Source organism: Heterodontus francisci, chromosome 33, assembly GCF_036365525.1.
Source record: "Heterodontus francisci isolate sHetFra1 chromosome 33, sHetFra1.hap1, whole genome shotgun sequence".
In the NCBI taxonomy this organism is placed as follows: domain Eukaryota; kingdom Metazoa; phylum Chordata; class Chondrichthyes; order Heterodontiformes; family Heterodontidae; genus Heterodontus; species Heterodontus francisci.
Window position 1 is genome coordinate 38,271,832 of NC_090403.1, and position 25,857 is coordinate 38,297,688.

General features: G+C 42.2%; 1 protein-coding gene across 12 annotated transcripts in view; it reads left to right on the forward strand.

Moving 5' to 3' along the window:
* hdac5 (histone deacetylase 5) overlaps positions 1–25,857 on the forward strand; it is a 384,161-nt gene that overhangs the window by 211,828 nt on the left and 146,476 nt on the right. For 11 of the 12 annotated variants that reach the window (XR_010969069.1, XR_010969070.1, XM_068013317.1 and 8 more), the window contains 4 exons: positions 3,468–3,602; positions 6,298–6,520; positions 8,493–8,707; positions 10,109–10,372. Coding sequence is in view for 10 of the 12 variants with exons in the window: in XM_068013317.1 (XP_067869418.1) it covers positions 3,468–3,602; positions 6,298–6,520; positions 8,493–8,707; positions 10,109–10,372 (837 nt within the window). In the remaining 2 variants the exon portion in view is untranslated. The remainder of the gene's footprint in view (positions 1–3,467; positions 3,603–6,297; positions 6,521–8,492; positions 8,708–10,108; positions 10,373–25,857) is intronic. The other variant, XM_068013315.1, reaches the window with a different exon arrangement.

Below are 25,857 nucleotides of genomic sequence, written 5' to 3' on the forward strand. Positions count from 1 at the left end.
TTGTCATTATTAAGTGTCTATGAAGGAATTTTTTGGTGCAGGGATTAAGTACTGAATTAGAAAAAAAGTTGAGGTCTTGTCAAAAGGGTGGCTTTATTGCTTCCTAAAAAAGAATACTGGATAGATAAAAGCTGAACTGCAACCTAGGTGTGTGTAAGCATAATAATCGTTGTTCTAAAGTTCTGCAGAAGCCTTCTTGAGGTTAAAATGTGTCCAAGTATTATGCTCTCTCCTATTCTACAACGGGGCACTACCAGCTTATATACTCTTCTCCCAAAGTATCAAATAGAAAAGTTGGGCATGGGGGTATTGTTTGGTTCATGCAGCATTTTCACAGCATACTTTAGTCTGAAAAAAATGTCCGACAATATAACATACCTACAGTTTTTTGAAATGAGGTATGAAGAGCATCTGTTACTTGCTTCTAAGCAATTGCTACCATTGTTTGAATTCTGTTATCTCTATCTATGTAGCTAGTGCTCTCACCACCAGGTGTTGCTGGGATCGGCGTGATTTGATCATTCGATCGCTATGCTGTGCAAATGTTTCTGTCTTCTGTTCACCCCTCAAATGTGTTTAACAAATCTTCAGATAAGCTTAGCTTTTAGGGGTTAAACCTGGGGACAATATTAATATTTAAAGAAAAGTCCTTTACAAATTTAACTGCTATCACTGAAGATTATTTGTTGCTGATTTCAAAAGGTTTGTTTAAAAATGCTAAATGGAAGAAGATTGTGTACTCCAGTTGTATTTGGTTCATGTGAACATTCAATTTGGAGCAGTCAATGGCTGCTGAAGGCTGCAAGGCTAACATGTCCTAAAAATGAAAAAAATTTTCCTGCATGTAAGCCAAATCCATGTAGATGTAGGTCATATAAATGATAGAGTTTATGCATCTAAAACAGGAAGCTGAAAGTTGGATTTAATACAAAATGTATGTTCCTCCACTGCAATTGTCATGAGTGTATTTTAACACTATTCCAAACGGTGAAGGCCTCAGATCTCTTTTCACAAATTCGTTGAGGCTCAAAAATATTTTGTATGTTGGAGAATAAATTATGTTAGCTGTCTGACTTTTTAGTGTGATGTATTTTAAGATTCAAGGTTACTTCGAATTAAAAGGTAAGGGTATCTATCATTGACCAGAATTGAGGTGCAATTCCAACCAGTAGAAAGGTTTCACTGTACATGATGACTTTAGGAATTAATTTCAGGTTATTCATTGCAAGATTAAGTTTGATGCATTAATATTTGGACTGGATAGTGAGCTAGTTAAGAGGCAGATGGTCTTTAAGACAGGTTTAATTATATGGTGAATCTTAGACCACATCAACCTTCAAACAAAGCTGTTCAGATTTGCACAGAGAATGCATTAACTGACAAAATAGGCGCTATCATTTATTCTGAATGTCTCAGACCCAAAGTCTGAGTCAGTCCTGAAGAAGTCCCACCAGCAGACAGCGGGACCCTGGGGTGGCATTTTGCCGGCGGTGGCCTGTTAATTGCCCACTGCCGGGGCCGCCATCCAATTGAAGATGGTGGCCCACCTCCTCCTGCTGCCAGCCCAATCAGAGGGCCAGCAGCTCTGGCAGTGCCACCGGTAGCAGTGGCCACTGCTGAAGCTGCAGTTTGAGGGAGAGAGCACCCTCAATGCCAGGACGCACTCAAAGCCACACAAATGTTTGTGAGGAAGCAGGAGCCAGGCAGGCAGGCCCTGGTGATCAGTTGTGGGGTGGGGAGGTGGTGGTTTATTGCAGTAGCGGCAACTTAGGTGCAGGGTTCACCATTGCGATCAGTGCCCTGCCAGCCACCCCCCCCCCCCCAAAATCCCCGGGAACCCTCTGGGAGGCTACCAGGGTTTAAGAATCCCCGCGGAGGAGGGAAGTGGCTCAGTTGGCCACTCAATGGGCAGCTGCACCACAAAGATTTCTGCTGCTGGCAATATGCCATGTGAGAAGATGTTGGGCTCCCATCTGACGCCTTCCCTGGCCATATTACCAGCCCTCTTGCCTCCCAGCTCATTGCCGAAGGGCTGGGGAAATTTAGTCAATTATTTCATTTGAAAGTAATAACATACCCTAGGTTTCCTGAAAGCCAAATGGCAACATCGCATTTGTTATGGTAAGCTTATTGGGGATTACGCACCACTCTTCCAACTGTCATGAATTCCACATCTTTCTAAGTTCAAAGCATCCATAGTTCAAACAGTAAGGGGAGCTTAACTTTGCTATTGTTCAGTGTTGGTGCTGAAGTGATAAACTAGTAATATGACCGGAAGAAACAATTTCTGCATTAAATATTCAAAACTCAACTTGGCTTATTTTTAGATAAAGAAATCCAGTGTATACCTGTTAGTAACTGCCATTAACAACAGAATACAACCATCCTTGTGTGAACATTGAAAACCTGTTACCATCATACTCATAGTTAAACTGGTCAATTATCAAATCAGGAGTTGAACATGAAGGCTGTTGTATTTAGCTTACCGAATACAGCAGTGAATTTTTGATGCAAGTTGAGAAAGGTCTATTTCTTCCCAAAATATAGGGCTGAATTTTACCAGCCCCTTGACGGCGGGGTGGGCGGGCAGGTAAAATTCTGCAGGGAGAGGCCTGCCTCGACCCATGACGTCGAAAAGGTCCCGCCACATATTACCGGCAGTGGGGGGGACCTCAGTGCGGCCGCCTGGTGGTGGGCCCTTTGTCTAAATATTTAAATTAACCTTAAATAGATGTAAATTAACCTATCTGCTGGCGGCAATTGTCCCATGCTGATTTTACGGCCGCCGCTCGCACCTCGTACAGAGTTCCGAGGTGTGAGCCTGGTGGGGAGGGGGGAGGAATAAAAGTTTCAGGGCGAGAGGGGTGGAGAAGCGGGGAAAACACTTCTGATTGGATGTGGGGATGGTGGGAACGGGTTGAAGTGCAAAAGTTAGAAGATTGTGGGGTAAAGTTCGGATAGGGAAAAAGGCAATTTTATTCAATATCGGGCAATGAAATGACCATTGAGGAGGTTGGGGAAGGACCTCCATATCATTTTTATTTGGTAATAAATAAAACATTCTGTACCTTTAAAAAAAAAATCAAAATTCCTTCTAAGGGCTTAAAGCCCTTTAAAAATGGCACCTGTGCAGTGGCGCCGGAGACACGACGGCTGCCTCCAACAAAGTCATTGGGGGAGGCTGTTCCACCCCCTCTATTTAAATCAGTCCCCGCGCATAATATTTGCAGGGGCTCAGGGATGGCGCATCTACATGGGATGCATGCTGCCAATAGAGTGCGCCGCCGTGAACCGTGGCACACTCATAACAGTCAGCCCATAGTCATAATATTCTATGTTCTATCGCACTGTGGTGTAGCTGATTCCTATAAAAAGCAGAATCGAGCCCTAGTGCAGATAAAACAGCATTGGCTCAAGTTAGCTCATCAATGAACAGAATATAAAGCAGCATTTTTTTTTATCTACAGCATATGCACCCACATCACAAAGCAGTGAACACTGATGGGTCAGCAAGTCAGCTCAGCCTCTACACGTCCCCCTCACTGCCTAACATTTCCCTGGGGCTCCCAGCTACGATCACGGCATCCAACTCACAGATCAATGTAAGTGGACAATTTTATTTTGTTGAACCCTGCATCTCTATAGGCGCACTAAAGTGAATAAAAATATGATCTTAGTTCACTTCTAGTTTTTAATTGATTGAAAGGGCTACTGTTGAACCTTAATTTACTGTTAATGGCTGTTTTTACTATAGCCAACAAGCACATTTGATTTTTGAGGTAAATTAGACCAAGAAAAACTGGCTTAGCTCCATTGTGTCTCTGTGGTATCTTTGCCACTTTTGGCTGGTCTTCCACCTTCAGCCCTCTGTAAACTTACGGTCATTTCAAAACTCTGCTGCCAGTGCTGTTTCTGACCTCCTCTTGTAGCCATGTTATTTATATGGCTACTGCGGTTCAGTTTATGGTCAATGGTAACCCCCAGGATGTTGATAATGGAGGATTCAGCAACTGTAATGCCATTGAATGTCAAGGGTGATGGTTAAATTCTCTCTTGTTGGAGATGGTCATTGCCTGGCACTTGTGTGGCGGCACAGTGGCTAGCACCGCAGCCTCACAGCTCTAACAACCCGGGTTCGATTCTGGGTACTGTCTGTGTGGAGTTTGCAAGTTTTCCCTGTGACCACGTGGGTTTCCGCTGGATGCTCTGGTTTCTTCCCACAGCCAAAGACTTGCAGGTTGATAGGTAAATTGGCCATTGTAAATAGCCCCTAGTGTAGGTAGGTGGTAGGAGAATTGTCGGGATGTGGTAGGGAATATGGGATTAATGTAGGATTAGTATAAATGGTTGGTTGATGGTCGGCACAGACTCGGTGGGCCGAAGGGCCTGTTTCAGTGCTGTATCTCTAAATAAAATAAAAAGAATGTTACTTGCCACTTATCCTTCCAAGCCTGGATATTGTCCAGGTCTTGCTGCATTTCTACATGCACTGCTTCAGTATCTGAGGAGTCACGAATGGTGCTGAACATTGTGCAATCATCAGCGAACATCCCCACTTCTGACCTTATGATTGAAGAAAGGTCATTGATGAAGCAGCTGAAGATGGTTGGGCCTAGGACACTACCCTGAGGAACTCCTGCAGTGATATACTGGAGCTGAGACGATTGACCTCCAACAATCTTAACCATCTTGCTTTGCGCTAGGTACGATTCCAACCAGCAGAGAGTTTTCCCCCCTGATTCCCATTGACTCCGGTTTTGCTAGGGCTCCTTGATACCATACTTGGTCAAATGTTGCCTTGATGTCAAGGGCAGTCACTCTCACCTCACTTCTTGAGTTCAGCTCTTTTGTCCATGTTTGAACCAAGGCTGTAATGAGGTCAGGAGCTGAGTGGCCCTGGTGGAACACAAACCGAGCGTCTGTGAGCAGGTTATTGCTAAGCAAGTGCCGCTTGATGGCATTGTTGACAACACCTTCCATATCTTTGCTGATGATCAAGAATAGACTGATGGGGCAGTAATTGGCCAGGTTAGATTTGTCCTGTCCCCTTTCACTCGCTGACCTACATTGATTCCTGGTCAAGCAACGTCTTGATTTAAAAATTTTCATCCTTGTTTCCAAATCCCTCCATGGCCTTGCTCTTCCATATCTTTGTAATCTCCTCCAGCCCCACAACCCTCCAAGATATCTGCACTCCTGTTATTCTGGCCTCTTGAGCATCTCTGATTTTAATCGCTCCACCATTGGTGATCTCACCTTCAGTTGCCTATACCCTAAGCTCTGGGAATATCCTCCCTAAACACTCAGCCTTTTTACCCCGCTTTCTTCATTTAAGAGACTCCTTAAAATCTACCTCTTTTTGATCAAGTTTTTGGTCCTCTGACCTAATATCTCCTTATATGGGTCAGTGTCATATTTTGTTTTAGAATGCTCCTGTGAAGTGCCTTGGGACGTTTTATTACTTTAAAGGCACTATATAAATATAAGCTGTTGTTGATTTATAACGACTGCTGTTAAAGGCTGCACAATGTGAGCCAGTCCTATGAGCCTTAATCCCTATGTGAGGATACCTCACCTAAGTAAGTAATTATCAAAAAGTTAAAGTCAAATTGGAAGCTAAATCTACTTTCCAATAATCTAGTGCAGTAAATTCATGGCATTCCCTCTGAAATTACCTAACAAGACACTTGGTTGTCAAGGGCAATTAGGGATGGGCAACAAATGCTGGTCTTGCCAGCGACGCCCACATCCCATGAAAGAATTAAAAAAAAATTGAAGGCACTTCCTTTGTTTTGAAAATGTTTTTGTGAGACTACCTTTCACAATCTGGAGCATTCACTGAGCTGTCCTACACGTGTGGGGCAAGAATGAAGATAGATTGAGCACTGAGGTCGGTGCCTCAAATGCTGATATTTTATAACTCAACTCTACGAAATTTGGATAAGGTACAATGGTAAGCATATTCTCTTGATGGTAGACTTTCATGCCATCTTTCCGCTTGTGGAATGTGTATACTGAGGATTGTTATGGATACTCTTAATTGGTAAACATGGTTATGCCAATTTAGAAGTGTTTTGTTTTTGACTCTCGTTTTATTTCTATTGCAGTCTTTTATTCTGGCCTTTATTTTTGTTTTCCTTTTTCATTCTTATCTGCCTGCGATAAACTTAAGGCTGAAAACAATGAAACCTGTGAAACAGCTCTTCGAGTAAAATTGAGTAAATGGGAGAAAACACATGTCTGTTACAGAATTTCATTTGTTTTTGTTGGTTAATGATGCCTTTTTTCTGTTTATAGCCTTCACAAAAGATGTCAGCCCAACAAGAAGCAGAGAGGCAAGCCATTCAGTCTTTGCGTCAGGGTGGTGCCTTAACTGGGAAGTTCATGAGTACCACCTCACTACCATCTGGCTTGCCCACAACAGCAATAGAAGGAGAAGCCAACACTCACAGCCACCCTTCCCTTCTTCAACATGTGCTGCTACTGGAACAAGCTCGACAGCAAAATGCTTTGATAGCTGGTGAATAGTTTTTACTGGGGTGTTCACAATGTATTTGGAAAATTTGTGGTTAAACGATATCCAGAGAGAGACAAAGTCCCAAGTCGATATGGTTTTTAGGTTTATGACTACTATGTGTGCAGTTTGTGATTCTTTTCTGAGCCATAAGATTTTCAGAACATGGCTCCACAGACCTAATATGAGTATTCTGCATTGATTTCACAGGAGAAGGAGATATAATAACTTTCCCGTGCATTATTAATAATCTGCCTCACAAGTAGAGAAATTCTGTATTCTACTGTTCTCATTTGAGTATTTATTATATTAGGCCCCGTGAGGTTTCTCTCCCTTCTCTATTGAATGACTGCCGTATTGAAAACTTATTCAAAGTGGTAAAACATTAAACTGACTTTGCCTTGGCCTAAAGAAGAGACTGTATTATACAGTGAGCCATAGAGGTTGAATGAACAATTAATGTATGTGTCTCCCTATAAAAGCACAAAAATGTAATAAACTACTTCAAATCTCTCCATTGCAAATTCAGGTTATTCAATTGTTTCAGTTACATTCATTCTTCAATTCTGGAGGGTGTTTTATTATTGAGTCATACAACTGAAATTTCACTTTTCCTGTCAGGACTTTCAAAGTGGCAGCTCAGACAGCTCTCCACCATTTTTATAAACTGAATTTTAATTGGCTTTTACTGTAATTCTGGGTATTTCAGAGTATGGACTCAGCAGAAATCTGAAGTGGCTATACTCTTTTATTAAATTAACATACATGAGCACAAGCAATCCATTGATTAAATATTGTGAACTAGAAATGAGGTGTACTAACTGCAAAATAATGTGTTATGCATAATTAAATTAATTGACAATTTAAAGTAAAACCTTTGAGTCTATTACGCTATACTGCTAAATAAAGTCATGTAATAATATAAGCATTATGGCTTGTGAATGGAACATGCAAAAAGGGCAATTTTCTTTGTAAAATTTTATGTGCAAAAGATAAGCATGTTAACTTCTACTTGCAAGTCCAAAATTATTGCATGAATCCACTTACATAAATAATCCTATAAGTTTTTAAGCGTTTTTTATTTCTATCTAAATGTAAAAAGGTTCAATGAACAGTAATGACCATATGTTAGAAATTAAATATATTAATCAGATATACAACTCAGCTATCGTATTCATATATTTAATCAAGTATGTTTCATCCATTATATTGAACTTTTTTATTTTTTAAATTTTTTTTATTTCGAGATACAGCACTGAAACAGGCCCTTCGGCCCACCGAGTCTGTGCCGACCAACAACCACCCATTTATACTAACCCTACAGTAATCCCATATTCCCTACCACCTACCTACACTAGGGGCAATTTACAACGGCCAATTTACCTATCACCTGCAAGTCTTTGGCTGTGGGAGGAAACCGGAGCACCCGGCGAAAACCCACGTGGTCACAGGGAGAACTTGCAAACTCGGCACAGGCAGTGCCCAGAATTGAACCCAGGTCCCTGGAGCTGTGAGGCTGCGGTGCTAATCACTGCGCCGCCCTAAACATACTAGCTGCTTGGGCTGTGAATTGTGTATAAATTACAGGCTTAAGAAAAAACAAGATAGATTTAGTTAAGATTTCCCTTCTCTGCCGATCAAAGATTGTTCTTTCAAATAATATGAGAACTGTTTGTTGCACTTTCACCTATGCTGTTATACTCCCTGAAGATGGGGGAGCAACTTATACATATTCTAAGTTTTACAAAATTGTAAATCATTAATAGTGATTTATTATCCATGTTTTATGGTACCTTTTCACCAATTTTTAGCACATTGCAAATGTGCTGTTTCTAAAGCTAAAAGTGAAGCTGTAAACTTCACAATGTCATCTGCCAGTACCTGGAATATTTACAGAATTGATATTGAAAAATGTTTAAATGTGTAAACATTGTAGTAAAAGAGTAACAGTAATATTCCTGTAACTTATCTTACTCAGTGCCACTTCATGCACAATCGCCACTGGTGACAGGTGAGAGAGTTTCCACCAATCTTCGAACGGTGAACAAGTTGCCTCGGCACCGGCCGCTAAGTCGTACCCAGTCAGCTCCTCTACCCCAGAGTCCACAGGCCTTACAGCAGCTGGTGATGCAGCAACAGCACCAGCAGTTTTTGGAGAAACAGAAACAGTACCAGCAACAAATCCAACTTAAGGTAAGAGGGAAGAAAAAATATTGAAGGGTCAGCACTTCCAATTCATGCATCTTGAAATTGTACAATGTACAAATAAACCACACATTTTTCAATGTAGATCTTATTTTTCAGGCAATTATTTGGAGATTTTGCTAATAATGTTGCTATGATACAAAAATTGCAGGATGGCATGACAAGATTTATATATAGATATATTCTTGTAATAACCAATCCAGTAATATGCAAATTTTGGGGTCAAAAGATATCCCTAACTACTTCACAGCTAATTAACTACTTCCTGTCATGTTGTAGGCAAGCATGGCAGCCAATTTGCACAATGTGATCTTCCACACACAGGAGCCAGATTAATGACTGTTCAATCTGTCTGGGTGTGCTTTTTGAGGGAAGAATGTTGGCCAGCATACTGGGTGAGTTCCCCTACCCTTTGAAAGATTGTGTGGGAACTCTTACATCCATCTGAACTGTCAGGTAGCACCTTAGTTTAACGTCTTGCCCAAAAAATGTCAACTCTAACAACACAACACTCCTTCAGGACTGCACTGAAAGTGCCAGCCATTGTTAGGTGTTCCAAGATCTGGAGGTTGGAATTGCAATCTGCTGACAGAGATGACTGCCACTCTTGAACCAAGCTGATGCACAATAAGCACACTTGGATAGTTTGGTTGATACTTTAAAAACACTTTAATAAAAAAAGAGGCACTTTTGGAAATAATTGGGTTGAGAAAAATGACTACCACAGAAATGATAATTTGAATTAATTATAGGTGGCTTGATGTCTACAACAATCATAGACTTAAATAGAAAAAGTTAGAGAATCCTGTTAAATACTGAAGTGAAATTTGTAGAAAGAAACAAAATGGGTCAGAAAATGCCCGTAGTTTAATATAATTACAACTTCAATGCTTAAAGGCAGTGAATGACATGCAAGATATCTTGGAATCAGAGAACCTTCAGCACAGAAGGAGTTTTTTCATCTATTGAGCTCTTCTCTAATGCTATCACTTCTAATCACTTTTCCCTGCTCTTTCTCTATACCCTTTCATATTTTTCTTCTATCTAACCCCCTACTGAATCTTGTGATTGACTCAGCTTCAGTAGCCACTTCTTGGAAATTGTGTTAAATTGTAATAACCTTTCCACGATAATAAACTTCTAATCTACACTTTTAGACTTTTAAGACTAATCCTGAATTTACGTTCTCTCCCCCACCCCCCTATTACCAATTTACGAACTAGTGCAAATTATTTTTAACTAATTTTCTTTCATGATTGTGGACACTTCTGTTTGCTTCCCTCTCAATCTTCTTTGCTCCAATGAATACCATCTTCATATTTAGCCATGCTCTAATTCGTGATTGAGTGTGTTAGTAGGTTTGTTTATGCATGTGAATATTCGTCACAGATGCTTTCTAAGTCAAGTGAATCACCCCGGCAGCCTCCAAGTCACCCCGAGGAGATTGAAGAAGAATTGTGTGAGCAACAGGACATGCAGGAGGATCAGGCACCTCCAAGTAGCAGCAGTATCAATTCTGGAGGAAGTGAAGCAGCAAATGAAAATCTTGAACAGGATACAATGCAGGTGAAGGATGAACCACCAGATAGTGAAGAGGAAGATCAATTGGAAGATCAGAAAGAAGTTGAAGAACAACCTCTGCATTTTAATCAGGTAATTCCAATTCTTTATTCACTTCATTCTCATCTACTGTGACAGCAGTGGTCTCAGCCGATGACTCACAAGCAACCCACTTCTGCTTTGTTTGTTTTGAGGTTTTTTTTGCTGTAGCGTATGAAATTCATTTTATTGTCCATGTAGGCTTGAACTTTTTAAAAACTGTCAAAGATGACATTCCCACTGAAAATGTCAATCTGATTTGAAGAACAGAAGTACAAGATCATTTTAATCATCATTGTATAGAATTGTGTTTTCTTGGCTGCCAGGTTTTTTGTGGCTTTAATACTTTGATCAATCTACTGAAGGGGCTGAATGAAAAACTTATTTATGTTTAAAAGCAGTGAAGAAGTGATGTAATATTTTTCCTTGCTTGTAGGTAATTTTGTTCTAAAATGGTAAGTCCCAAGTGTAGAAAATTAAGACAGTAGACTTAACTAATTGAGGATCTGTGCAATCATAAATCTTTGCAACTAGCTTTGTTTCATCATATATGCATCGAAAAAGTTTTAAATTTAAAAGTCGTACTGAAGATCTTTATTGTGTTTGCTTGCTGTTGCAACTGCATGTTTTCATTTACAGCGAACTTAAGACTTCTTATACACTTCTTGCATACAAGGAACATCACCACAGGCTGTGCCAAGAATAGATTAAGGTTTCTTTATCTGGTAAATTCCCCAACACAGGTACCAAATGGAAGTCACAGGAAGGCAGAAAAGATGCATAGGTTACAGGAGTACCTTGAGAAATTGTGAGCAACATGCCTGCTAATCCTCTTAATGGGATCTGGTGACAAAGGGAGTATAAAAAGAAGGAAGACAGGAAATGTTTTAAAAAAAAATGCGTAGTTGCAGCAAAATATGAAACATGCAAGAGTATTTTGTTAATTTCATTTAGAAGCTGGGGAAGTTTCAGAAATACCTTTTTAGCTTCCTATACTAGTTGCACTTGAGAATTTTATAGAAATATTCAAGGACACCCTAACATTGTAAGGTACTAATGTCAGTAGCTTCAGTCTTGGAATGATAAATCCAAGATTAAAATCTAAGGGTTCATCATTGGTACCAGCAAATAATAATACAAGCAGAGACCTGCAAAACATTTTCTGTCAAATTAGTATATTTAACCAATTCCATCATAGCACCCCTTCCTCCCATACTATCCCATCCCATGCCTCTCCTCCATTCCACCTTTGCCATGCCACCCCATCCCATATCATTCCATCCTTCCCATACTGCTCCTCCTATGCCATCCCCCTCCCCCATGCTGTGCCGCTCCCTTCGCACCCCGCTCCTGTACCACTCCCCTCGTGCCCAGCTCCTGTACCGCTCCCCTCGTGCCCAGCCCTTGCTATTCCCCTCACGCCCCTCCCCTGCCAGTGCAGTTTCCCCTCACGCCCCCTCCACCCGCGCTTGCCCTCCTGCGCCATCCCATGCCGTTCCCTCCCCCGTCCCTATGCTGTTCCCACCCACCTTGCATGCCATTCCCCAGCCTCCACCCCCCCCCCCACCACATGCCATCTCCTCCACCCTCCATGCCGTCCATACCCCCTCCCCAACCCTTCCAGCTGAGTTACTGTTGTCGGGCCTTGCTCTGTTCGTTTTCTCCACAAACCCGCCACCACCAACTGTCCCTTTTCTGCCGTTCCCCACCCTCTTCTCCCATCCCCGATCCCTCCAGCCACGGTAACTTTGTTGCTAGGCTCCCCTTACCTTCCACTGTACTTTTTCTCCTCCAATCTTTCATGCTGCCACCAACCGTCCCTTCCATGCCCTTCCCCAAACCAGGGTAATTTTGTTGTTGGTCTCCCCTTACCTTCCAGTGTTGTTGTTCTCCACAAGCCACCCCACCCTGTGCCGCAGCCGCACATATGTCACTTGCTCCAGTCCTCCGCGTGCTCCTTATACCACTGCGTGGCCAGGCTCTGCCCATGCAATCAACCCACTGACCAATCAGAAAAGTGCGGACAGACAAAAACTGCATGTTAATACAGATTATGTAAAGCAAAGTTACATTTTCTTAATATTGTGGAAGATGCCAACAAGATCAAAATGCCTTTGCCCAAAGTAATCAAATGGTGCTATTTACTATTCGTGTCCCACCCAAGTACCTATCAATCAAGATGCAGTGCTTGTACTGTTGGATTAATGAGATGGAGTACTGTGCAACTAATACCGTGACATTTGAGCAATATGTAGCAATGAATTGTTAACCTTTTCTTTGATTTTGATTGTCATTATTACCTTAGAATGAGTAGCTTCATTCCAATGTGCTACTTGTAAACCTTCAGAGATCATAGCAGTATGTGGTGAGAATAAGACATTCTTTATTTTGTCATACTCAGTTCCCAAGAGTTTAAAACTGAATCTAGCATTACTTAAAAAAAAAAAGAAAGCTCTGTTAATGTTTTAAGTTTGTTATTGGCTGTTATGGGTTTTGACCAATCTATTGACCAAACATTACAAATTATTTACAGTACAGAAACAAGTTATTCAGTTCAACAGGTCCATACTGGAGCTGAATTTTCAGAGCCCCACCCCCGCCCAAATATGGGAATAGAGGCAGGAGGGCCACGATAATACCAGCGCCGGCAATAATGAGCAAGGCGGGGGAGGACGGGAAAGGAATCCTGCTCGCCCTCTTATTCAGGCCAGTTAAACTTGTTAACAAAAACTTGTTTGGCGTTTGTTGAGGGGGGGAAGGTGGGATATTTACAAATATAGGAATTAGGAGCAGGAGTAGGCCCTCTAGTCTGCTCCGCCTTTCAGCTAGATCGTGGCTGATCTACCTTGAACATCTTTGCTTCTGGCTTCTTCCAAGGATCAGCTGTGGGCCTTAGTGGCATCTCAAAATGGCTGCTTGTCACTGCATCTCGCAGGTCACTGATGCTCTCTTTGCCAAAGCGGACAGCACATTATTTAACAGACATGGCATCACAGGAGCAGAGGACATTGGGTTTTGCCTGCAGCACTGGATTCCCCCAGGTGCAGGGCATCATCGATGTGGTTGTGACTAGCCAGTAAGATCCATCAACAGGAAGGGGTTCCACCTCAAGATCCATCTGCTCTGCAGCCACAGCAAGAGCTTCCTCCATGTGTGCTCTCCCTTTCCTAGTAGCTGCCATGACACCTTCATCCTCCACCAGTCCAGGCCACCTCAGATTTTCACTCCAACCCCCGAAGTGCGTGGATGAATCCTAGGGGACAAGGAGATGGCTGCTGTCGCTTCTACAGAAGCCCCAGACAAAGGCGGTGCAACCAATACCACCTGCTTAGTAGGATAACTATTAGAACAGACCATCGGGTTTCTGAAGATGTGATTCCAATGCCCAGACTGGTCAGGTGGTGTCTTCCAAAACCCTCCTGCAAAGGTCTCTGTCATTGTGGTGGTCTGCTGCGCTCTCCATAACATGGTCCTCCAGAGCAGTGTTAACTTGAGGGCAGTGAGGCCCTGGCAGTAGATGCTGAGAGTGTGCTCCTGGCCGGCAGCATGTCAGAATCCATGAGGAAAGGCATCATCACCTTCATCTACAAGCGGAAGGGGGAGAGGGCATGGTGCACTGTCCACAGCAGAGAAGGTGAGCTTAGAGACCTCTGCTTGGGTTCTTATCAATACTAAGGAATAGCAGCCACTTAAAGGTGTGCTAGAGTAGTCCTGGATGACTAGCTATTGGATTATTTTTTGTTGCCTGTGCAGAAATATGCATAGTGCCCCATATTGGCATTGGATACTCTTGTTGTGGTGAAGTGCAGATGCAAGTCAGCATCCTATAGCCAATTTTATTGGAACTGTAGTACAGTATAGTGTTATGCCACTGCATTTAGATGTGCATTAAGATGTTCTAACATGCATATGCAAAATCGTAGAAGAGATGAGTGCTGCAGAATGATAGTTTAAATTGGGTCAGGGAAGCTTATGTTTTAATTAAAGAAAATAGACTTAGTTAATTCTTTGTTAATTATACAAATGAATTCAATAAAATAAAATGAGAAGGTATAATTATAGAGATAGCATTCCTCCAACTTTGCAAAGGAAGGAGTGAAGATTGGATTAAGCTGGGTACTAGACTTCTGGGGCAATTGAATTTACAGTTGCTTTTCAAGAATAAAGAGAATCCGATCCAAACATTATCTTCCTGAATTTTAAATGAAGTACAATATAAATTTGTAAGAATGCAAATGACATTTTTGAAAATAACTGCACTTAAGGATTCAAAAACAGTGGAAACAGTAAACAAAACTTAATCTCTTTTTTTAAAAAAATAGATTTGAGACTGGCATATAAACTGTAGAATAAAAGCAAAACACTGCAGATGCTGGAAATCTGAAATAAAAACAAGAACTGCTGGAAATACTCAGCAGGTCTGGCAGTATCTGTGGAGAGAGAAGCAGAGTCAATGTTTCAGGTCAGTGACCCTATAAACTGTAGACTTCAGTTTAATATCAGTTGAAGGGGAAACCTGGAAAAGCATAGCTCAATAAGGAATCATTAGCCCAGATTCAGGTGGGAAGCCATGCTGAATTAACTCGAGATTTTCAATATTGCTGTCAAGGGAAGGAAGTGAATATTGAATACTAAAATTTTCAAAAGTATTGACAATTTTTCACTTCAGAGAGAGAAAAATATAATGCCAGATAGATAATTAGCTTGAAAATCTAGAGTAACCATGAATGGAAATTTTTCAGCAGTGTAAGCAAGAGTTACTAATGAGGTAGACTAGGGACCCTGTAGCTATTTACATTATTTGGATCAGTGTTGAAAGTGATATATAAATACAAGGCTGAAGCATTCACAAACATCTACAACCAGATGTGCCAAGTGGATGATCCAACATGGCCTCCTCCTGAGTTTCCCACCATCACAGAAACCAGTCTTCAGTCAATTCGACTCACTCCACGTGATCTTAAAGAAACTGCTTAGTGCACTGGATATGGCAAAGGCTATGGCACCAAAAACAGCCCCAGTTGTTATGCTGAAGACTTGTGCACCAGAACTAGCTGCGGTCTCTAGCCAAGTTGTTCCAGTAAGCTACAACACTGCCATCTACCTGATGAAGTGGAAAATTACAAAGGTATGTTCTGTCCACAAAAATTGGGATAAATTCATTCTGGTAAATTGCCATCTCATCAGTCTATTCTCAAGGATCAGCAAAGTGATGGAAGGTGTTGTCTACTGTTATCAAGCGGTGCTTACCAATAACCTGATCACCGAGGCTCAGTTTGAGTTCTGCCAGGACCACTCTGCTGCTGACCCCATTACAGGCTTGCTCCAAACATGGAAAAAAGAGCTGAATTCCAGAGGTGAGGTCAGAGTGACTACCCTTGACATCAAGGCAGCATTCGACCAAATAGTAAAATTGAAGTCAATGAGAATTGGTTGGTTGCGGGGTGCGGGGGGGTCAATTCGCCATTGGCTGCAGTCACACCTAGCACAAAAGGAAAACAGTTGTGGTTGTTGGAGGCCAATCATGACCACTCCAGGACATTGCTGCAGAAATTCTTCAGGCAGTGTTCTTTGCCCAACCATCTTCAGCTGTTTCAAAGATTTTCCTGCATCATAATGTCAAAAGTGGAAATGTTCACTGATGATTGCAGAGTGTTCAGTTCCTCAGATACTGCATGCAGGCATGGACTGCTTCATTAAGACCTGGACAACATCCAAGCTTGGGCTGATAAGTGGCAAGTAGCAATCAACCCAAACAAGTGCCAGGCAATGTCCATCTCCAACAAGAGAGAGCCTAACTATCTCCCCTTGACATTCAATGGCATTATATCTTTGAATTCCCCACCATCAACATCCTGGGGGGCGGGGTGGGGGGGGGGGGATGTGGTGTGGTGGTGGTCAATGTTGCCCAAAGACTTAAGTGGATGAACTACATAAATACTGTGAACGCAAGAACAGGCTAGGGACTGGGTATACTGCAGCAAGCAACTCACCTCCTGACTCCTCATAGCCTAGTCATCACCTATAATTATTTTCAAAAGTAGGACAAAAACTATGGTAATACGTTGGGAAAAAAGCAAATTGTGAGGTAATGAGAGTGAAACTAAAGAAGGTAACTGAGAAACATTGAAAAACCTTTAAAAGGGTAATCAGTAGAGTTCAAGAGAAATGTATTCCACTAAAAGCCACAAGCAAAGAAGCTAATTATGGAGATGAATAACGAACTAAAGGAAAATTTGAACCTAAAAGACAGGCAATATATAATTAGGGCAAAAGGGAATATGAAAAACTTCGAAGTTTAACAAAAAAAAAAACCATCAGGAAGGCAAAGAGAAATTGTCAAATCAAATTATCAAGGAATATAAAAAGAAACATGTTCTGGACACAAATAACAAAAGAAAAATTAAATTGATAAGGCTACTAAAGGATGAGCAAGATAAACTCACGGAATGACAAAAATGGCAGAGGCATTAAGTACTTTGCCTCAGTTTTTTCTAGTTCACTTGGGAATAAGCTTTAAAAGAATGTTAATGCAGTTGGGATAGAAAGTGAGAAAACAATTGATAAATTAGGAAACCTAAAAAAGAGGATGAAACCCCAGGTTCGGATGGTATGCACCCATGTATTCTCAAGGAAACTAAAGAGGAGATAGCAGAGGCACTAGTTTATATACAGAAAAGTTCCATTGAAGAGGGCTGGCGCACAGCTAATGTTGTTCCGAAAGGAAAAAAAGATAGAACAGTCCTGAGAACTGCAGACCAGTCATAATGTCCGTTATAGGAAAGATACTGGAATCCACACCAGTAATTGATAGAAGAGCATCTAGAGAAAGCATAATACAGATAGTCAGCATGGATTTCGAAAGACGAGGTCGTGCTTAACTAACTTGATAGAATTATTTGAAGAGGTAATGGAAAGAGTAGACAAAAATAATGCAGTTATTGTCATATACTTGGATTGTCAAAAGGCCTTTGACAAGCTACCACATAGCCTGTTCTTGACAAAGGTTAGGGCAAGTGGATTCAGGAGACAAATAGCTGAATGAATAGCAAATTGACCGAAAAATAGAAAGCAGAGAGTAGGGGTAAAGGATGGTTATTCACATTGGAAGTATGTAGAAAGTGGTATTCCACAAGTATCAGTGCTGGGACGACAGTTGTTCATAATTTACATTAATTTGAATTTAGGAATAAGCAACTCTATCAAAATTTACTACTGATACCAAATTGGAAGGTGTAGCCAACACAGAGGAAGAATGCAAATAAATACAAGATGACATTAGAAAACTTGCAGATTGGGCAGTTAAGTAGCAAGTGAACTTTGTTATGACCCAGGTGGGAAGAGTGCACTGTTTTTCTAGTTCCACTTCTCCACACGTCACAACATGTTACATTTTTCCCCAGTTACTGATACGGTCATAGACTATTTTTATCCCAGAATAAAATATACCAACCAGGTTTCCTTAATAAACAAAATTAATCAGTTTATTATAAAACAAATCTTCAGTAACTAATCAAAGCATAAACATAGATTGAAATATAAAAGTTCCCTTTTTACCTCAGCCCCACACGCGCACACAGGTTATTCTTGAGCTCTACTACAAAAAAAGGCAAAAAGAATACGTTGTCCAAATACTTGCTAATTCTTGAAGAGAAAAGATATGTAAAATGTCAGATGTCCTTTGTTTTGGTTTGGCATCCCAAGTATGCATAGACAGCTGTCACTGGGATCTTCCGAGAACAGTTCTTGTCTGGCGATGTTGAAGGTCAGTTTGGGCAGGCTATCCTGGAAAAATGCAGCAGCAGTTTGTCAGTTTCTTACACTTGCTTCTCAGAGCTTCTCAAAGAGTTGGAAAAACTGACAAGCTTTTCAAAGAGCTGGAACCGGCTGAGTTGGGGTTTCCTCTTGGCAGGTTTTCTCCAACAGTTTTAAACCATTGTTCATATCACAACTACCTGTCCAAAGTGAAACCAAAAACATCTCAGCAGTCATGCCTCCTGACCCGTATAAATCTTGACCTGTCACTTCTTCGTAACCATCTTTCCCCAAGTCAGAAAACCCTGCTGGGAAATTGTCTGAAGACAGGTGCCTTCCAGTAAGTGCTTGTTTTTAGCACTGATTCTTCCAGTAAATTTGGTTTCTAAGCTAAGTCTAAAAGACCTTCTGATGACCTCATTTTTACAAAACAAAGTTCCAGCATGTTTGGAATCCTTTTTCAGTTTTAACACACACATCCTCCATTTATCAAAAATTGGAAGCACCCATAACAGCTTTAACATAGATAATTGTAAAGTGATGCATTTTGGTAGGAAAACAAACATCGCCTACCCCTTAGAAAGCAAGAAATTGAATGGGGTATAATAGCAAAGGAATCTAGGGATACAGGCAAACAAATTAAAAGCAGCATTGAAGGAATGTAAAGTAATTACAAATGTTAATGCACTAGAATTTGAGTTCTACAATTCATAAGTAGTGAGCTTACGTTAAAATTATATTGGACCCTGGTCAGGCTGGACGTAGAGTACTGTGCACAGTTCTGGTCTCCATACTAAAGAACAGGCATGGAAGCACTGGAAGATTTACAAGGATGGCACTACAAATGAGATTACACCTGTCAGGAAAGATTGAACAGGTTGGGCTTTTTTCATTCAGAAAAGAGAAGACTTGGAGGACACCTGCTAGAGGTCTTTAAAATTATGAATGGGTTGGGCAGGGTAGCTATGAAGAGAATACTTTCACATGTGGGTTAATCCAAAACTAGGAGCCATAAATAGAATTTACTAATAAATCCAATAGACGATAAGAAGAAATTTCTTCACTCATAAGTTTGAATGTGGAACTTGCTACCACAAAGCTTAGATGCTTTCAAAAGGAAGTTAGATGAGTACATGAGAGAAATGGAAATAGAAAGATATGCTGAAAGTCAGTGAGGTAAATGGAATGGGAGGAGACTCGTGGAGAATATAAACACATTAGTGGGCCAAATGGCCTGTTACTATTCTGTGTATTCTATGTCTAAGCCACTAATTAGAACCCATCAGAAGTTGACTTGTCAGTGTGTTATAATAGGGATATTATTGCCCTTAAAAGGATGCAATATAAGACAATGGAAATTATACCAGGAATATAATTTAAAGAAGTGAGGATTCACTTTCTTTGGGAATGTATGAGTAAATACAATTGGATAATTTGATGCTAAGTCAAATAGACGAGAAGTACCCTGGTCTGATTTCTGGCCTGTACCGAATTAGGTGATAACAGCTGGAGGACAGCATTTGGCCCCAGCATCCACTGTTTAGGACATTAAAAAAAAAATTGCGAAGGTTCCAACTCTTAATCAATAACTGCTGTTAACTGTGTATATGGACGTAGTTTGAGGTCAAGTCGAATGTGATGCCCTTCAAATAGTCTACCAGCACTCATTATTCAAACTCATAAATGAGGACTGCTCACTTGATACTAGAGAACTGCCAACAACCACAGATGTGTACCATTCCAGGAGTCAATACCTTCCAGAGGAAAATGGGGGGAAAAAATGCTTTTTCTATTTGTACAAGAAAAAAAAAACTTAAGACAACCCAAAAAAAGTTCCATTATTGTGAAGAGGTGGTTTAGACAAGTTCTTTTTTTTTTTAATTCATTCATGGGATGTGGGCGTCGCTGGCCAGGCTAGCATTTATTGCCCTTGAGAAGGTGGTGGTGAGCTGCCTTCTTGAACTGTTGCAGTCCATTTGGGGTAGGTATACTCAGTGCTGTTAAGAAGGGAGTTCCAGGATTTTGACCCAGCGACAGTGAATGAACGGCGATATAGTTCCAAGTCAGGATGGTGTGTGACTTGGAGGGGAACTTGCAGGTGGTGGTGTTGCCATGTATTTGCTGCCCTTGTCCTTCTAGTTGGTAGAGGTTGCGGGTTTGGAAGCTGCTGTTGAAGGAGCCTTGGTGCATTGCTGCAGTGCATCTTGTAGATGGTACACACTGCTGCCACTGTGTGTCGGTGGTGGAGGGAGTGAATGTTTGTAGATGGGGTGCCAATCAAGCGGGCTGCTTTGTCCTGGATGGTGATGGCTAGATTCTCTCTTGTTGGAGATGGTCGTTGCCTGGCACTTGTGTGGCGCGAATGTTACTTGCCACTCATTAGCCCAAGCCTAGATATTGTCCAAGTCTTGCTGCATTTCTACACGGACTGCTTCAGTATCTGAGGAGACACGAATGGTGCTGAACTTTGTGCAATCAGCAAACCTCCCCACTTCTGACCTTATGATTGAAGGAAGGTCATTGATGAAGCAGCTGAAGATGGTTGGGCTGAGGACACTACCCTGAGGAACTCCTGCAGTGATGTCCTGGAGCTGAGATGATTGACCTCCAACAACCACAACCATCTTCCTTTGCACGAGGTATGACTCCAACCAGTGGAGGGTTTTCCCCCAGATTCCCATTGACCTCAGTTTTGCTAGGTCTCCTTGATGCCATTCTCGGTCAAATCCTGCCTTGATGTCAAGGGCAGTCACTCTCACCTCACTTCTTGAGTTCAGCTCTTTTGGCCATGTTTGAACCAAGGCTGTAATGAGGTCTGGAGCTGAATGGCCCTGGCGGACCCCAAACTGAGCGTCACTGAGCATGTTATTGCTAAGCAAGTGCCGCTTGATGGCACTGTTGATGACACCTTCCATCACTTTACTGATGATTGAGAGTAGACTGATGGGGCGGTAATCGGCCGGGTTGGACTCATCCTGCTTTTTGTGTACAAGACATACCTGGGCAATTTTCCACATTGCAGGGTAGATGCCAGTGTTGTATCTGTACTGGAACAGCTTGGCTAGGGGTGCGGCAAGTTCTGGAGCACAGGTCTGCAGTACTATTGCCGGAATATTGTCAGGGCCCATAGCCTTTGCAGTATCCAGTGCCTTCAGTTGTTTCTTGATAGCACGCGGAGTGAATCGAATTGGCTGAATTCTGGCAAGTGTGATGCTGGGGACTTGAAGAGGAGGCCAAGATGGATCATCAACTCGGCACTTCTGGCTGAAGATTGTTGCAAATGCTTCAACCTTATCTTTCACACTGATGTGCTGAGCTCCCCCATCATTGAGGATGGGGATATTTGTGGAGCCACCTCCTCCAGTTAGTTGTTTAATTGTCCATCACCATTCACGGCTGGATGTGGCAGGACTGCAGAGCTTAGATCAGATCCGTTGGTTATGGGATCGCTTAGCTCTTGTCTATCGCATGCTGCTTACGCAGTTTGGCACGCAGCTAGTCCTGTGTTGTAGCTTCACCAGGTTGACACCTCATTTTGAGGTATGCCTGGTGCTGCACCTGGCATGCGCTCCTGCACTCTTCATTGAACCAGAGTTGGTCTCCTGGCTTGATGGTAATGGTAGAGTGGGGGATATGCCGGGCCATGAGGTTCCAGATTGTGGTTGAGTACAATTCTGCTGCTGCTGATGGCCCACAGCGCCTCATGGATGCCCAGTTTTGAATTGCTAGATCTGTTCGAAATCTATCCCATTTAGCATGATGGTAGTGTCACACAACACAAAGGAGGGTATCCTCAGTGAAGGCAGGACTTTGTCTGCACAAGGACTGTGTGTTGGTCACTCCTACCAATACTATCATGGACAGATGCATCTGCGGCAGGCAGATTGGTGAGGACAAGGTCAGCTATGTTTTCCCCTCTTGTTGGTTCCCTCACCGCATACCCAGTCTAGCAGATATGTCCTTTAGGACTCGGCCAGCTCGGTCAATAGTGTTGCTACCGGGCCACTCTTGGTGATGGACATTGAAGTCCCCTATCCAGAGTACATTCTGTGCCCTTGTCACCCTCAGTGCTTCCTCCAAGTGCTGTTCAACATGGAGGAGTACTGACTCATCAGCTGAGGGAAGGCAGTAGGTGGTAATCAGCAGGAGCTTTCCTTGTCCATGTTTGACCTGATGCCGTGAGACTTCATGGGGTCCAGAGTCGATGTTGAGGACTCCCAGGGAAACTCCCTCCCTACTGTAGACCACTGTGCCGCAACCTCTGCTGGGTCTGTCCTGCTCGTGGGACAGGACATACCCGGGGATGGTGATGACAGTGTCTGGGACATTGTCTGTCAGGTATGATTCCGTGAGTATGACTATGTGAGGTTGTTGCTTGACTAGTCTGTGGGACAGCTCTCCCAACTTTGGCACAAGCCCCCAGATGTTAGTAAGTAGGACTTTGCAGGGGCGACAGGGCTGGGTTTGCCATTGTCATTTCCGGTGCCTAGGTCGATGCGAGGTGGTCGGTCCGGTTTCATTCCTTTTTATTGCCTTCGTAGCGGTTAGATACAACTGAGTGGCTTGCTAGGTCATTTCAGCGGGCTGTTAAGAGTCAACCACATTGCTGTGGGTCTGGAGTCACACGTAGGCCAAACCAGGTAAGGGCAGCAGATTTCCTTCCCTAAAGGACATTAATGAGCCAGATGGGTTTTTATAACAATTGACAGTGGTTTCATGGCCATCATTAGACAAGCTTTTTAATTCCAGATTTATTAATTGAATTCAAATTCCACCTTCTGCTGTGGTGAGATTTGAACTCGTGTCCCCAGAGCAACACCCTGGGTCTCTGGGTTACTAGTCCAGTGACAATACCACTACGCCACCACTCATGAACTTTTCAAAAACATTAATGTAATTTAAAAACTAAGAAATTACAAGTAATTTGGGAATTCAGTGTGATTTCATGTGAAGGGTACCTGGAAAGGCCATTTAATTGAATAATAAATGAAGGGACAATGAAATGTGCTTCTGAAGGAAATGTGCATAGAGGGAAATGGTGAGAAAATGGGGTTGAGATCACAAATTAGACTTGTTTGGGTAAATGGCCTTTTCCCATTCCAAAAATATCCTGTGTTGTGTGTGTGGAAAAGTTTTGTGTTGCTGTTATTTCAGTGGGACAGCATGTAGCTGGTTTTGTAAAACTGAAACTAAATTTAATAAAACATTTAAAATGAGAATTAATATGAATGGTAATTAATTACATTTTAGAAATATGTTTGGAGAAGTTCACAGGCAAGGTCAGATCCTAAACAACCAATTCTAAATATTCTGGTTCAAAGATGCCATGGTGGTCTTCTGAGAAAGTTCACAAGAGGGAGTTGCTACACCCTGGAAGCTGAATTTGCTGAGTGCTAGTCTTACATGCTGAAACCCAAATTCAAAAAGCATCCAGGCTTAGCCACAGTCTAGAGGTGAGCTTTACTGTGACTTGGAGGAGTAATCAAAGTACATTATGGTGGATGAAAGCTCCTCTTTGGGGTTTGGCATCAGTGCTAAAGCTTTGTTTTGTAATCCAGTTAGGGTCCAACGTAACTCAAAGTGGAATGAATGCATCGTCCAGAAAATTTCACTTGAATTAACTTTGAAGTTAGGTTGTGTCCAGACTCCAGATTGACGACATAACTTCAGTGTCAGTGCAAATCAAAGGTCTTGTGAAACTACATCCCCTACTAGATTTCCTATACCTTTTTGGTCTGAACAAAGAACAGTACAGCACAGGAACGGGCCATTCGGCCCTCCAAGCCTGCGCCGATCTTGATGCCTGCCTAAACTAACACCTTCTGCACTTCCGGGGCCCATATCCCTCTATTCCCTTTCTATTAATGTATTTGTCAAGATGTCTCTTAAACGTCGCTATAGTATCTGCTTCCGCCACCTCCCCTGGCAGCAAGTTCCAGGCACTCAACACCCTCTGTGTAAAAAAAAAAAAAAAACTTGCCTCGCACATCCCCTCTAAACTTTGCCCCTCGCACCTTAAACCTATGTCCCCTAGTAACTGACTCTTCCACCCTGGGAAAAAGCTTCTGACTATCCACTCTGTCCATGCCGCTCATAACTTTGTAAACTCGATCATGTCGCCCCTCCACCTCCGTCGTTCCAGTGAAAACAATCCGAGTTTTTCCAAACTCTCCTCATAGCTAATGCCCTCCAGACCAGGCAACATCCTGGTAAACCTCCTCTGTACCCTCTCCAAAGCCTCCACGTCCTTCTGGTAGTGTGGCGACCAGAATTGCACACAATATTCTAAGTGTGGCCTAACTAAGGTTCTGTACAGCTGCAGCATGACTTGCCAATTTTTATACTCTATGCCCCGACCGATGAAGGCAAGCATGCCGTATGCCTTCTTGACTACCTTATCCACCTGCGTTGCCACTTTGTGACCTGTGGACCTGTACGCCCAGATCTCTCTGCCTGTCAATACTCCTCGGGGTTCTGCCATTTACTGTATACCTCCCACCTGCATTAGACCTTCCAAAATGCATTACCTCACATTTGTCCGGATTAAACTCCACCTGCCATTTCTCCGCCCAAGTCTCCAACCAATCTATATCCTGCTGTATCCTCTGACAATCCTCATCATTATCTGCAACTCCACCAATCTTTGTGTCATCCGCAAACTTATGAATCAGACTAGCAACATTTTCCTCCAAATAATTTATATATACTACAAACAGCAAAGGTCCCAGCACTGATCCCTGCGGACCACCACTAGTCACATCCCTCCATTCAGAAAAACACCCATCCACTGATACCCTCTGTCTTCTATGACCGAGCCAGTTCTGTATCCATCTTGCCAGCTCACTTCTGATCCCGTGTGACTTCACCTTTTGTACCAGTCTGCCATGCAGGACCTTGTCAAAGGCTTTACTAAAGTCCATATAGATAACATCCACTGTCCCTCCTTCATCAATCATCTTCGTCACTTCCTCAAAAAAACTTAATCAAATTAGTAAGACACGACCTCCCCTTCACAAAACCATGCTGTCTCTCGTTAAAAAGTTTGTTTGTTTCCAAATGGGAGTAAATCCTGTCCCGAATAATCCTCTCTAATAGTTTCCCTACCACTGACATAAGGCTCACCAGCGTATAATTTTCTGGATTATCCTTGCTACCCTTCTTAAACAAAGGAACAACATTGGCTATTCTCAAGTCCTCTGGGACCTCACCTGTAGCCAATAAGGATGCAAAGATTTCTGTCAAGGCCCCAGCAATTTCCTCCCTTGCCTCCCTCAGTATTCTAGGATACATCCCATCAGTCCCTGGGGACTTATATACCTTAATATAAAAGCAAAATACTGCGGATGCTGGAAATCTGAAACAAAAACAAGAAATGCTGGATTCACTCAGCAGGTCTGGCAGCATCTGTGGAAAGAGAAGCAGAGTTAACGTTTCGGGTCAGTGACCCTTCTTCGGAACTGACAAATATTAGAAAAGTCACAGATTATAAACAAGTGAGGTGGGGGTTGGGCAAGAGATAACAAAGGAGAAGGTGCAGATTGGACCAGGCCACATAGCTGACCAAAAGGTCACAGAGCAAAGGCAAACAATATGTTAATGGTGTTTTGAAAGACAAAGCATTAGTACAGATTAGGTGTGAATATACTGAATATAGAACATCAAGTGCAAACCTGAAGAAAAACAACCTGAAAAAAACAGTGGGTAAGCAAACTGAACAAACTAAGATGAAATGAAATAAATGCAAAAAATGTAAAAAGGAATGCAAGAAAAAATAACTAAAAATG